The 12,826-nt window shown below is 33.0% G+C and overlaps 1 protein-coding gene across 10 annotated transcripts in view; it reads right to left on the bottom strand.

Moving 5' to 3' along the window:
* Window positions 1-12,826, bottom strand: part of Pcm1 (pericentriolar material 1) — a 96,613-nt gene that overhangs the window by 71,834 nt on the left and 11,953 nt on the right. For 8 of the 10 annotated variants that reach the window (XM_071610438.1, XM_071610441.1, XM_071610439.1 and 5 more), the window contains 5 exons: window positions 6,798-6,915; window positions 5,108-5,353; window positions 2,261-2,530; window positions 1,422-1,592; window positions 1,134-1,250 (listed from right to left, as the gene is read on the bottom strand). In XM_071610438.1, the coding sequence (XP_071466539.1) occupies window positions 1,134-1,250; window positions 1,422-1,592; window positions 2,261-2,530; window positions 5,108-5,353; window positions 6,798-6,893 (900 nt within the window). In that variant the 5' untranslated portion in view covers window positions 6,894-6,915. The remainder of the gene's footprint in view (window positions 1-1,133; window positions 1,251-1,421; window positions 1,593-2,260; window positions 2,531-5,107; window positions 5,354-6,797; window positions 6,916-12,826) is intronic. The other 2 variants (XM_071610446.1, XM_071610448.1) reach the window with 1 other exon arrangement.

Raw genomic sequence — 12,826 nt, 5'->3', positions numbered from 1 at the left:
AGGAGAGATATATATATGGTTATCCTTTCAAAAGAAAATCTTTACTGGTTTTAAAGTTTACTAATGTATAGGCGTATCTGTTAAAATAAAAATGCTTGCAAGTATACTAGTTTTAAAGCACACTAACATCTGTGAGTAAAGTCTTTTCTACAAATCTTTCCTCAAAAGTTCTGTAAATTATTATTTTCCAAAGCATGGTTTCATGCTTTGGAAATTTCAAAAGAAATTTCATTTTTCAGTCAGAAATTACAGTATTGGCAGAAGCTGTGATGCACACCTGTAATTCCAGCAACTTAGGAGGCTGAGGCATGAGGTTCACAAATTCAAGAACAGTCTCAGCAACTTACCAAGACCCTGTCTCAAAATTAAAGATAAAAAGTCCTGGGGATACAGCTCAGTGGGAGAGCACCCCTAGGTTCAATCCCCAGTACCACACAAGCCCACAAACAAAATACAGTATTTTTCTCACTATGAAAAAAATAATAATGCAAATGCTGTCCTGTCCTATTTACTACTCTATCTAAATATTTCAATCATCTGGTTTTGCTACAGTACCAAACTAGGGCTTGAGAAATTAAAAATCCTAATATCCTTAAAATGATCCCCAATGGCAAATAACATGAATACTTTTCTAATAAATTATAGACTTAGTAATCGTGAGTATCATTAGTGATTACAATAGCCCTTACATCCACAATAAATTTTAACATATCCAATGCCTCCTAAAATTAGTAAAATTATACTTAAACAAATTAGAAAAACTATTTCTGAAAGCTAAAGTTCAGAAATTATTAAATTTTCAAATTAGCCATCAAAAGTACTTTAATGTGGACTGGGGTTGTGGCTCAGTGGCAGAGCGCTTGCCTCACACATGTAAGGCACTGGGTTTGATCCTCAGCACCACATAAAAATAAATAAAGCAAAATAAAGATTAAAAAATTTTTAAAAAAGTACTTTAATGTAATTAAAATTTTTAAACTTCCATTAAAACATACATACAGCATTAACAGTTTGAGGGTTTCTTCCACTGGAATACTTTTCATTAAAGAACACCTATAAAATATCACTGTGAAAAATGGGGGGAAAGTTTAAACCTTCATTTCCAGCACTTTAATTACCAAAAAGCCGCTTACCGTGGTATCTGAAGCCTCAGACTGCACATCTATGTTTAGCGATGTGCTCTCAGCTACAGAACCAGATCCCACAGCTGAGTCTATAGTCCGAACATCCTCCTCCTCATTTTCTCTAGCCTGAAATATTTTAGTGGTATAAATCATACAACTATTAAAAAGGGCAGTAAAATGTTATAATGGGTGGCAAGATTTTTTGAAAATACGTTAACTCCTCTAGGATAGCATCAAAATGTCATCAGTGATATATTATAAAAATAACTCGATGTTATAAAAAGATATAAAGCTTACAAGAATTTTTTGGAGAAATTTCATGTACGACTTTTCTTGTTCTTTAAGGTGATCTATTAGATGAGTAAGGCGTTCAACATTAGCAGATCTTTCATTTTTCTCCACAAGATCTTCTCGCATGGAGCTAGCTTTAGTAATATAGTCACGAATTTGAACAAGTCTACTTACAATCTGCAGGGGAAATATTAAAAAGAAAAATAGCATGACACACAACATGTAAAACTTAACATAACCATCTCAATAGCAACAATTTTACAGATTTTTATTTCAAAAAGAATAATGGTACATCTAAGTTTATTATATGAATCCATACATGCAAAAAGTCTGAATCAAATTTGGATTTTAATCAACATAATTGGCAAGATTAAAAATCACTATCAATTTAAAAATAAATTTCAAAACTATTTTACCTTATATTACTTGATAAATACTAGTTATAAAATAAACTATTATTTATACAAATTTCCTTCTAATGTTTTCTCTTTTATGCCTAAGTATTATACTTTGAAAAGTACTTTTAAAAATACTACCATTAAAAAATTATTAGCGAAAATCTATTAATCACATTGTTTCTAATCTCCCTTTACCAAAATTAGCCATTCAGTATTTTGCGAATAAAAGAAATCTTAGTGAACCTATATGCCATTTTTCCAATCATTTAGTTTAAAAAATATTTATTCTACTTTAAGTATATCTGGCAGATTGAGGAAGAGTGTCAGGGAAATACTTTAATTCCACATAACTAAAATTCCTATGTGCATAACTAATATAGTTCTTTAAATCTTAATGTTTATTCTTTGAGGGTTGTGAAAACAAGCAAAATAAACTAGTTTTATCACCTGGCTGCTCTCCATTGCAGGCTCTCCTCTACCATCTTCTTCAGAGACTTGACAGTTTTGCAAAAGGTCATTACTTAAAGCAGTAGCAAACAATTCTTTACACTGTGTTGATCCAATCACTTCTCTTTTTTGAAGACTTGCAGCCACATCTTTGCTCTTGTTAGTGTTAATCTGCATAGGCAAAAAGTTGAAGGGCTTCCGGTTTTCACTAAGCTGCCGTTTGTTGTTAGCTGCAGTGGCTCTACCTTGAGAATCACTTCCAATGCTTCTCTATACATGAAAATGAAATCAAATCACAAACAGTAATCTTTAACCACTTTTTAAAAATTCCAATGTTCTTAGTTTCACCATCAAGTATTGATTCAGCAGACATAGCTTTGTAATAAAATATGAAAAAGCTTCAGATCTACAAAATTTAATTAGCACTTCCTAGTTCTCATTTTCTTCAGACAACTAATAAATATGAACAAAATTAGTCTGTGACTTACTAGAACTTATGGGCCATATTTATAATTAATACTGCTATTTGTTACTTCCTTACAGAATTTTTATAGTCTTTGGAACCAATGAATCAATGTTATTTAATATTAACATCAGCATAAACACCTATGTGCAGCACTGTTTTGAAAAAAGTATTCAGTTTAGTATCTGGTATAAATTAAGTATTAACTAATAATTACCCTTTTCTGTAAATGTGGAAACATTTCTCTTTAAAGCACGTGTGACAGTAAAACATTGGTCAAGAGTTCATTATCATGTCTATTGGCTTTTAGATCAATAAAAATTCATCTAAGCTTTATTTCAGTGATTATATAAATACAAGTCAGTTTTAACTATAAAATATTTTATTTATTTAATCATACCCACATAATTCATTCAACAAAAACATCTACAAATTCTTATTTTATCCATATTGCGAGATTCAGTTACTGTTGCAACAAAGCCATTCATAGATACTTTCCTCTTTTATAATTAAAAACTCATATTTCTATGAACTGTGTCTACACCTCAATCCATGGGTAGATATTCGTGCTAACCTTATTTTACCCTTTCCTGGTCACAGATGACCTGGTAAAGAAATACATATCCAATTCAAATTGGCATAATTGTATTTTAGGTAATCTAGCACATCCCACACTTAACCAATAAATATGCTAAAGCTAAACTGGATACTTCCACTTACTTTTTTTTTCCTTTTTTTGGCAACAGGGATTGAACTCAGGGACACTCGACCACTGAGCCACATCTCCAGCCCTGTTTTATATTTTATTTAGAGACAGAGTCTCACTGAATTGCTCAACGTCTCACTTTTGCTGAGGCTGGCTTTGAACTCTCAATCCTCAACGTCTCACTTTTGCTGAGGCTGGCTTTGAACTCTCAATCCTCCTGCCTCAGTCTCCCAAGCCGCTGTGATTAAAGGCATGCACCACTGCGCCTTCCCTTTCCACTTATTTAATAACAATTTTATTCAGTTAGTATCATGCAAAATTTAATTTCATAATGAAATAATTTAAATTAGTTATTAGCATAGTAATAAACTCCAGAAAGACGTCTTTGGCAAGCTGAGAAATAATACTGTTACCCACCTCTAGCAATTAGAGAAATGCAAATGAAAACTACAATGAAATTTGATCTCATTCCAGTCAGCATGGCAATTATCAAGAATACAATTAACAGTAAATGCTGACAAGGACATGGGGAAAAGGGTACATTCCATACATTGTTGGTAGGGCTGCAAATTGGTGCAGCCACTCAAGAAAGCAGTATGAAGATTCCTCAAAAAACAGGAATGGAACCACCATATAACCATCAATTCCACTCCTCAGTATATACCCAAAGGATTTAAAATCAGAACACTTCAGTGATGTAGCCACACCAATGTTCATAGCAGCACAATTCAAAATAGCTAAGCTATGGAGCCAACCTAGGTGCCCTTCAACAGTTGAATACATAAAGAAAATGTGGTATATATATGGGATGGAATATTACTCAGCCTGAAAAAAGAAATTATGGCATTTGCAGGTATATAGATGGAGCTGGAGACTAACATGCTAAGTGAAACAAGCCAGTCTCCAAAGTCAAAAATAGACTACTTTCTCTGATATGCAGAAGCTAACCCAAAATAAGTGCTGGGCGGTGCGGGGGGGGGAGGGGACTTAAAAGAAAAAAAAAAGAATAGAAGATAGATTAGTGGAGTAGACAAAGGAGAATGAAGTGAAGGAAGGAGGGATAGGATGGGGAAAGAGAAATGAATCTGACCTAACTTTCTTATGTACATATATGAATACTACAGTGAATCTCACCATCATGTTAACCCATAAAACATTAATTAAAAAAATAAGTAAATGAAAGATCAGTAGAATTGAGGGAAGGGAACGGGGGAAGGAGGAGGGGAGGGCAAGAGGACATACTGGGGACTGAATTAGAACAAATTATATTCTATACTTTTAAAATTATGTCAAAATGAAACCTGTTGTCATGTACAACTTAAAAGAACCAATTAAAAACAAAGAAAAAAAATCTGTTTTCTTCCAAAAGACATAGCAGTATCATCGAGTATTAAAATTCTTTTTCCACAGCACAGAAACCTTTTAAAAAGTACAAGGCTCAATTCTTTTTTTTTTTAATATTTTTTAGTTGTATATGGATATAATATCTTTACTTTTTTTAATATTTATTTTTATGTAGTGCTGAAGATCCAATCCAGGTCCTCACATATGCTAGGCAAGCACTCCACCACTAAGTCACAGCCACAACCCTCAATCTTTTATTCTTAAGAGAAATTACTTAATCAATTTCAACTATTTCCCCATAGATAAAACTTGATTTTTAAAATAATTCACAAACCTGATCTAAGTCACTGAAGTTTATCCGTTGTTTAAGTTTCTCTAATTCTGCCTGCTCTGGAACAGACATCTGAGTCACATATCTACTATGTGGAAACGTATGTGGAGTCTTTGTTCTTCGCCTTCCAACTCCTGGTGATGACTCCGGAGAAATCTCATTAGTTACCCTTTTATCGCTTTCTACACCAAACTTTTTCTTATTCTTTTCTGATGATCTATTTGCCTTCTTCTGCTGGCCACCCCAATCCTTTAAAAAAGTAAAAGCATAAGTTAATCTGGCCTCTATCAAATCAGGAAAATAATTTGATAAGCTTAAAAATCTTTGATCAGTCTTAGAATCTAAACATTTTCAAAAGCGTTTTAAATTTTTTTTTCTATTTATAAATTAAATAGTGAAATAAATTATAGACACATTTACTGGCCTCCTTTAGATTGAAGTCAGCATGCATAGTAAAAAAAGACAACAGATCTGAAATTAACTTGGGTTCTAAAATAATTACTGTTTTTTAAAGAAATGTTCTACTGGGTGATCCTAGGCAATTTATTTAACTTACTACAGTCTGCTTCCTAATGCCTAAAATCCTAAACTTTAAAATGGGATTAAAAATGAAATACATAAACATCTAATACAGTGCTTCACATTTAGTAAGCAATAAATGTAACTATTATTTTTATAGACAATGATGTATTATATAATACCACACACAGAATTAAAATATGCTTAATATTATTGCTATAAAATATTTTTATTAATCACACCCACATAACCTAATTCATTCAACAAAAACATCTATAATTCCTACCTTATTCATATTAGTTACTACTATAATGAAACCATTTGGGTTACTTTTCTCATTTATAATAAAACTTGCCTTTCTATGAACTGTCCCTTCCATATATAGGTATTCCTGTCAACCCTTTATACTTACCCTACTCTCTCCTGGCCATAGCTAAAGGGAAAAGAAATGCATATGCAATCCAAATTAGGAAAATCTTATCCCAAATTTTCAATTTGGAAATAAAAGATAAACAATCAGCATATAATTACAGCCATAACTGAAAACTTTAAAATGATGGGGCAATTACACTATAACTTCATGGACCACAGAAGCAGATAATCCTAGTCTGTGAAGAGAAAACTGGGTTAAGAAGTACTTTGAAGCTGGTCATGGTGGCACATGCCTTAATCCCAGTGACTCAGGAGCCTGAGGCAGGAGGATTTCAAGTTTGAGGTCAGCCTTAGCAACTTAGCTAGACTCTATCTCAAAATAAGTAGTAAAAAAGGGCTGGGGATGTGGCTCAGTGATTAACCCACCACTGGGCTCAACCCCACCGATACCAAAAAGAAAAAAAAAATACTCAGAAGCAGAGTCACAGTAGAAAAAGAGTGGATTCTTGACAACTTTCCAGTTCCTTTTTCCAGTCCCTTCCCTAAAATCCACCTATATTCCTTCATATGGTTTCCATAAAACATCTTTATATCCTTATAACAAATCTCCTTTTTAGTTTAAGCTAAGTCAAATTGATTTGTTAGTTATAATAAAAGGGTCTTCAACTAATAATGAATAGTCCAGGGTACCTTAATATATTAACTAGCAATGTTAATAAAGAGTGAGTTAGATTTGGTGTGGAGAAAGCTGCATTTTAACATTAGAAATCAACAACACACCATCAATAATAAGATATCATACCATATTGTTGAGTCGGTCATCAACACTTTCATTGCTCCAGTTCGGTAAATCCTGATCATTCATTCCTTCTTCAAAAGGACCTCCTCCTGTGGCCATATTGGCTTTAACAATTAATTTCCTGAAAGACAAGTAAAAACTAAGGGTTTTAACACATATAAAATAAGTTTCAATGTTTAAATCATTTCATGAAACTTAGCATATAAAAGAATTTCTGAAACACTAATTTTGTGAAAATAAAAAGAAGCACTATCAACCACATGTTACAGACAACATCAACTTTATCTTAGGTGCTACCATATATTATGTTATCATGAGTTAAGTAGCTCAAGTAGAGAAGGAAAAGAAACCCTCTGTATATCCATTATGTGCACTGCATGCTTTAAGATTATTTTAACTTACTCAACACAGTCCTAAAATGTAAAGAAAATAGGTAGGAAAGAACTTTTTAACAGAACCAGTGCACTGTTAATGAACTTGGCATAAAAGTGATACCACAAGAAAACTGGCATTAGTTTTATACCCAAGATCCAAAAAAGTTAGAACTACTCTGCACGGAACAAGGAGAAACAAGATATATCAGAACGTTAAGTAAGATGACAAGAAGGTGGGGAGACAGAAGCAGATCAACGTGGGGTGAAGGGCCAATAAAATCCAAGAGTGCAATGGCTAAAATACATTTTAAGAACAATGATGTAGTAGCCATAGCTTCCCTTATTTGCTGAAGTCTACCAAACTCCCCAGGGAGTTTTTGCTTGGGCATGTGAAAATAAGGACAAGAACTTAATGTCAGAAGCGAAGATGGTGGAGTGAGGAGCGCCTCGGCCATTTGGCCGTTTGGCCTCTGGGCCGGGGTCGTGCAGGCCCCCGGGAAGCCGACTGCGTCTGATGGACCATGTGAGAATTCTTGTCACACAGGATGAACACTTTCCTTACATTTAGGTGCTTTTTATTCATCTCAAAACAAAATTCTGAACTCAGGATGTGGCCGGTATTTCTATGTTGTCTTCTAGAGCGGGTAGTCCTGCTTCTTTTATCCAGCCACTTTCCCTACTGAAATATGGATACCTTTCTACACATTACCTCCATGGTTTAGATTGGAAAAGATTGCTTTTCTTTTGTTCCACCTTTCAAATTCAACACAGAAAGAAGCCCTTAGAGTGCAGTTATCCTGCTGACTTCTCCCAGAAGAAAAAAAGCAATTGATGGGTCTTCTGCAATTTGCTTAATTATCAAAAAATTATTTTGCAAGCCGAAGGCTGACGTTTAATTTGAAACAGGTGCTTAGGTTGTGGTATTTGTGAATTCTTAGCCTTTTGCTCCAAACAAGAAGACTAATAAATGGCAAGTATGGATGACTTCAGGTTTTTTAAAAAAATGTCTTCCAGTTTCGGCCACTATTATGATAAGCACATTTGAGACTGCAGCAGTAAATTCCAAATATTTGTTGTAATTTGAAAAGAAAAAGATGTTAAAAAGTTATCTATATCTCTATATCCTGGTTCATCTTGTGACAGATTTACTGGATAGAAATGAAGGTCCAGTTTTGCAGTTAACCCTTTGGTGTGATAAAGAAGCATAAAGACAAGATATCAAGATTGATTTCATATCTGATACCTAAAGAGAATCTGTACAAATACATATTTTTACATGTGTAAATCCACATTTTTGGATGAAAGGAGGGGTTTTTCTCCTGGAGACAGAACCTGTTATTTACTTTTTCAAGTCTTGGAACATTTGCTCTTTTTAAATTTTTTCATTCTTCTACAGAAGGACCAGATTGTGTAGCAGCTAAGTGAGTGCATGCTTACATTTAGTTAAAAGAATGGTAAAAGCGAACAACCCAGTTTGAGTCCATGATGGAACGCTGTTCACCTTCCTAAGATGAGAGGCTGCTGTATTACAGTTTTATTCATCCTGTTTTCTGGAGTCATATAGCACAGTAGAGTTAGTTTTCCGTGTGGCCAAAACTGGAAGAAAAGTAGCACGAGTAGTTTTTTAGATAAGAAGGTGAGATGGACCCTATAGTATGACCTGCTTTGAACTTTGGACATAGAAGAGAAGAAAAAGATAATGAGAAGTTTCCATATAACTCCTTTTTCCTAAGAAAAAGAAAAATGTCTTATGTAGCACCATTTGACTTTTTTGGAATTTTACATTACATAGTTCCATTTTTTATAAAGTCACAAGTAACTCTTTTCTCAACCCAGATGGGTACTTGGATTTATTTTTCTAGGTGGTAGGTGTAATGTTAAACTGAAAAGGCTGGGACTCAGGTAAATTTCCCCAGTTGGAATTGGACTTTCTCGTTACCGAGTGAGTCTATCTCAGAACCAATGTTGTCAATCCACTGGTTGTTTCATTGTAGATTTAGAAGAAATTCAGGATCTGAAAAAAAAACCTCAAATAAGAAAAATAGTTCCACTAAGAAATGTGGATTTTGTGTTTCGTTCATTATAGATTGAGAAGAAATTCAGGGTTTGGGGAAAAAGAAAACAAAAACAAGAAATATGGATCTTCCTTCTTTTTTTCCCCTTAACAGTTATATGATGAAGACTAGAGTGGAAAACTGTTCTTGCTTTCAAACAAACAGGAGCATTGTATGATATCAAGCCTTTCATAAGAAGCATGGACACTTTATTAATGATTCTTAGTAGAGAAAGAATTTTAAACTTACTAGATGAAATTAAGAACAGGTAATATAATTAGATCATCTTTGTTTTCTGGAATGGTTGCTGAGGGCCATGGGTGCGATGATGTTGGGAACACAGGGCAGATTTACCAAAAATTGAGAGTGATAGAAATTGCCAAAATGGGAAATGTTGAGCATTGTTATGATTAGATTGGTGAACTAATTTGATTTAGAATAAAAAAGCTTTTTCACAAAAAAAAAAGAACTTAATGTCATATCTGGGTTAAAGAGACTAGAAACAGAAGTAGCAATGGTGGAAGCAAAGGTTCAGAAGCAGAAATGGTCATGAGAAAAAAATTCTAGATAATCTAGTAGAGGACTCTAGATTTCCAATAGCTATAAAATTATGTAGGAGTAGGAAACGTTGAGATAATTTTATCTAAAATTTAAGGGACAGGGAGAGCCATTAGACTACAAACAAAAGTAATAATATTCAAAAGAGTTAGATAATTTTACTATAGTCATTGTGCTAAAAGGGCAAAAAAGATTACAAATCCAAACTGCTTCAATTCTAAGATCCATTTGCTGCAGCATAAAAGCAAAAAGATCATCAACCATGACTAAACAGGATTAATTCCATGGATATTTTAATGCTAGAATGTCTATTAGAATACATATTACATTAACAGATTACATAACAAGTTAAATCTTCTCAAAATAAAGTGATGTGATAAAATTCAACAAATATTTGAAAATCTTAAAAACAACAAATACACTGAGTTTTTCCTTAGTTATATATTAAAACTGTTTGTATTCTTTGAAATAGCATACATTAATAACTCTCCAAATAGCTGAAAAGAAGTATATTTAAAACCAACAGTCAACATTATACATAAAATAAGACATGAAGGACAATCCTACAAAAGCCAAAATAAGAATGCCACATTCAATTCAGTAAGCACCATTTCAAAAGTTCTATGAAAAAAAAAGAAAGAAAACATATGAATATTAATATTGAAAAAGGTGATATTCTTAAAGAACATGCATTAAAAAAAATTTAGAGAACTTCAAATTATTACCAATACCCACTCAAAAAAAATAATGGAAGCCAGGTGTGGTGGCACATGCCTGTAATCCCAGACACTTGGAAGGCTAACGCAAGAAGATTCCAAGTTTAAGGCAAGTTGGGCAACGTAGCAAGATCCTGTTTCAAAATAAAATTTTAAAAAGTTTGGAGATACAGCTCAGTGGTCCAGCACTTGCCTGGCATCTGTGTGGGATCCTGGGTTCAAGCCCCAGTACCACAAAAAAATATACAAATATATAGTTACGTACGCAGGGGAAATGATGCTACAGTAACATACACAAATTACCTAAGAATAATATAATTTTCCCCTTGCGAAGAAACACTATTACATGCTATAAAACAATATAATAGGTAATTAAATGGGAAGTCCAAATATTGCAATCATATCATTTTTCTAAATGCTTAATGTAATTCCAATAAAAATCCTACCGGGATCCTTCTTGGAACTTGAAAAATGATTCTAAAATTCATCTGGAAAAATAAATAAGCCAGAACAAATATTGGTATATGGAAAATAAAAGCAAGTAGAGGTCAGCAGGGTATTAAGTTAATTTAAGACATTCAACCATGAATATCTATATATAAATTAGTACCAGCTCAAGAAAGAAAATACTCAGCACCACACAGAATACTTTACGTCCATTATATCACTTTATCCTCACAATTCTACAACATAGGATTATTCAGTTGATAGAACAATTTGCTAACAATTTTCAAGACTTATTAAGAACCTTGGTAATCTTTCTTAACTGGACTTCTTTATCTCAAACACAGAACATAGAAAAATGACTTTGGTTATTATTTTCTCATTTCTCCCATGGACATATCCTGATACTATTCCACAAGGAAGTTAATTTCATAGTAAATAATAAATGTCTTATTGCATTAAAGTTTAATCCTCCTAATGTTAAGAAAAGCTATCTTAAACCACAAATATAGTAAATAAATTAAAAACAGATAAGACAAAAATTCATATAAGCTAAAAAAACAAATAAGAAAATAGAATGGATTTAAAAATACAGACTTTACTAAACTTAGAATACAGAGCAAGGCATGGTGGCACACTCCTGTAATCCCAGAAACTCAGGATGCTAAGGCAGGAGGATCACTAGTTCAAAGCCAGGCTAATAAGCAACTCAGAAAGACCCTAAGCAACATAATGATATCCTGTCTCAAAATCTAAATAAAAAGTTCTGGGATGTGGCTCAGTGGTTAAGTGCCCCTGGGTTCAATCTCTGGTACCAAAACAAAAAACAAACAAAACAAAAAAGAAATCACACATACACGCAGAAAAAAAATTCAACAGACTCTATTCACATAAAAATGAATCCTGCCAAGCATGATGGCTAAGTTTGTAATCCTGAATACTCAGGAGGCTGAGGCAGGAGGATCACAAGTTTAAGAACAGCCCTGGCAACTTAGTGAGACTCTGTCTCAAAATTTAAAAAAGGGGTAGGGATGTAGCTCAGTGGTACAGTGTTCCTGGGCTCAATCCCAGCACCACTACAATAAGAACAAAAAAGTTAATCTTAAGCATTCTGAGAATAAATACTAAATGACAAACTGGAGGAAAAGGATCAAACAAATATGAAGGTTAGTTAATACCTTTAGCACATAAAGAATTAAGGATATTACAAAAAAAATAGTAAACATAAAATAATAAAAAATATTAACAAAGTACGGCACCAAATTAAAATAAGACTCTATTAAACTTGTTAATTTCATATAAATGATATACTACCTAATCCTGGTTGAGAGTAAAGGGAAAATGGAACATTCAGATACTATGATGAGAACGTAAACTGATATAATTTTTCTGAAAAGTATTTTGGCAATACTGCATCAAGAACTAAAACAGAATTCTGACCTAAAACTTATAAATCTCCATATCCAACCTAAGAAACAACCTTAAATTTAAGATTTTACTAAATGTCAAATGACAGGATGCATGTTATTAGACAAATTGTCCTATATCCACAGGTAGACTACTAAGCCCCCTTTAAAATATATAATTACAAAGGCTAAACAACATAACATCTTTATAGTGTAAAAAGTCACATAATATTAAGAGGAAAAAGCAGTATGAAAATTGTATATAGACTTTTAAAAAATAGGAAGTACACTAAAGTGCTTTTGTTAAACTAATTATTGGTTACAGGGTAGAAATCAGATTACTTTTTCCCTCTTTTCTCTGATTTATATATATTTAAGCAATCATTTGTATTATTTTTAGCCTAGAAGTATATTTAGGACCTTTTAAAATAGTTACTACCCTAAGAGAGTTATTTCCAGTAATTGAAACAACTCATTTAA

Source organism: Marmota flaviventris, chromosome 3, assembly GCF_047511675.1.
Source record: "Marmota flaviventris isolate mMarFla1 chromosome 3, mMarFla1.hap1, whole genome shotgun sequence".
Classification (NCBI taxonomy): domain Eukaryota; kingdom Metazoa; phylum Chordata; class Mammalia; order Rodentia; family Sciuridae; genus Marmota; species Marmota flaviventris.
Note: the sequence above shows the minus strand (reverse complement) of the source record. Positions and strands in the feature narration are given on the sequence as shown.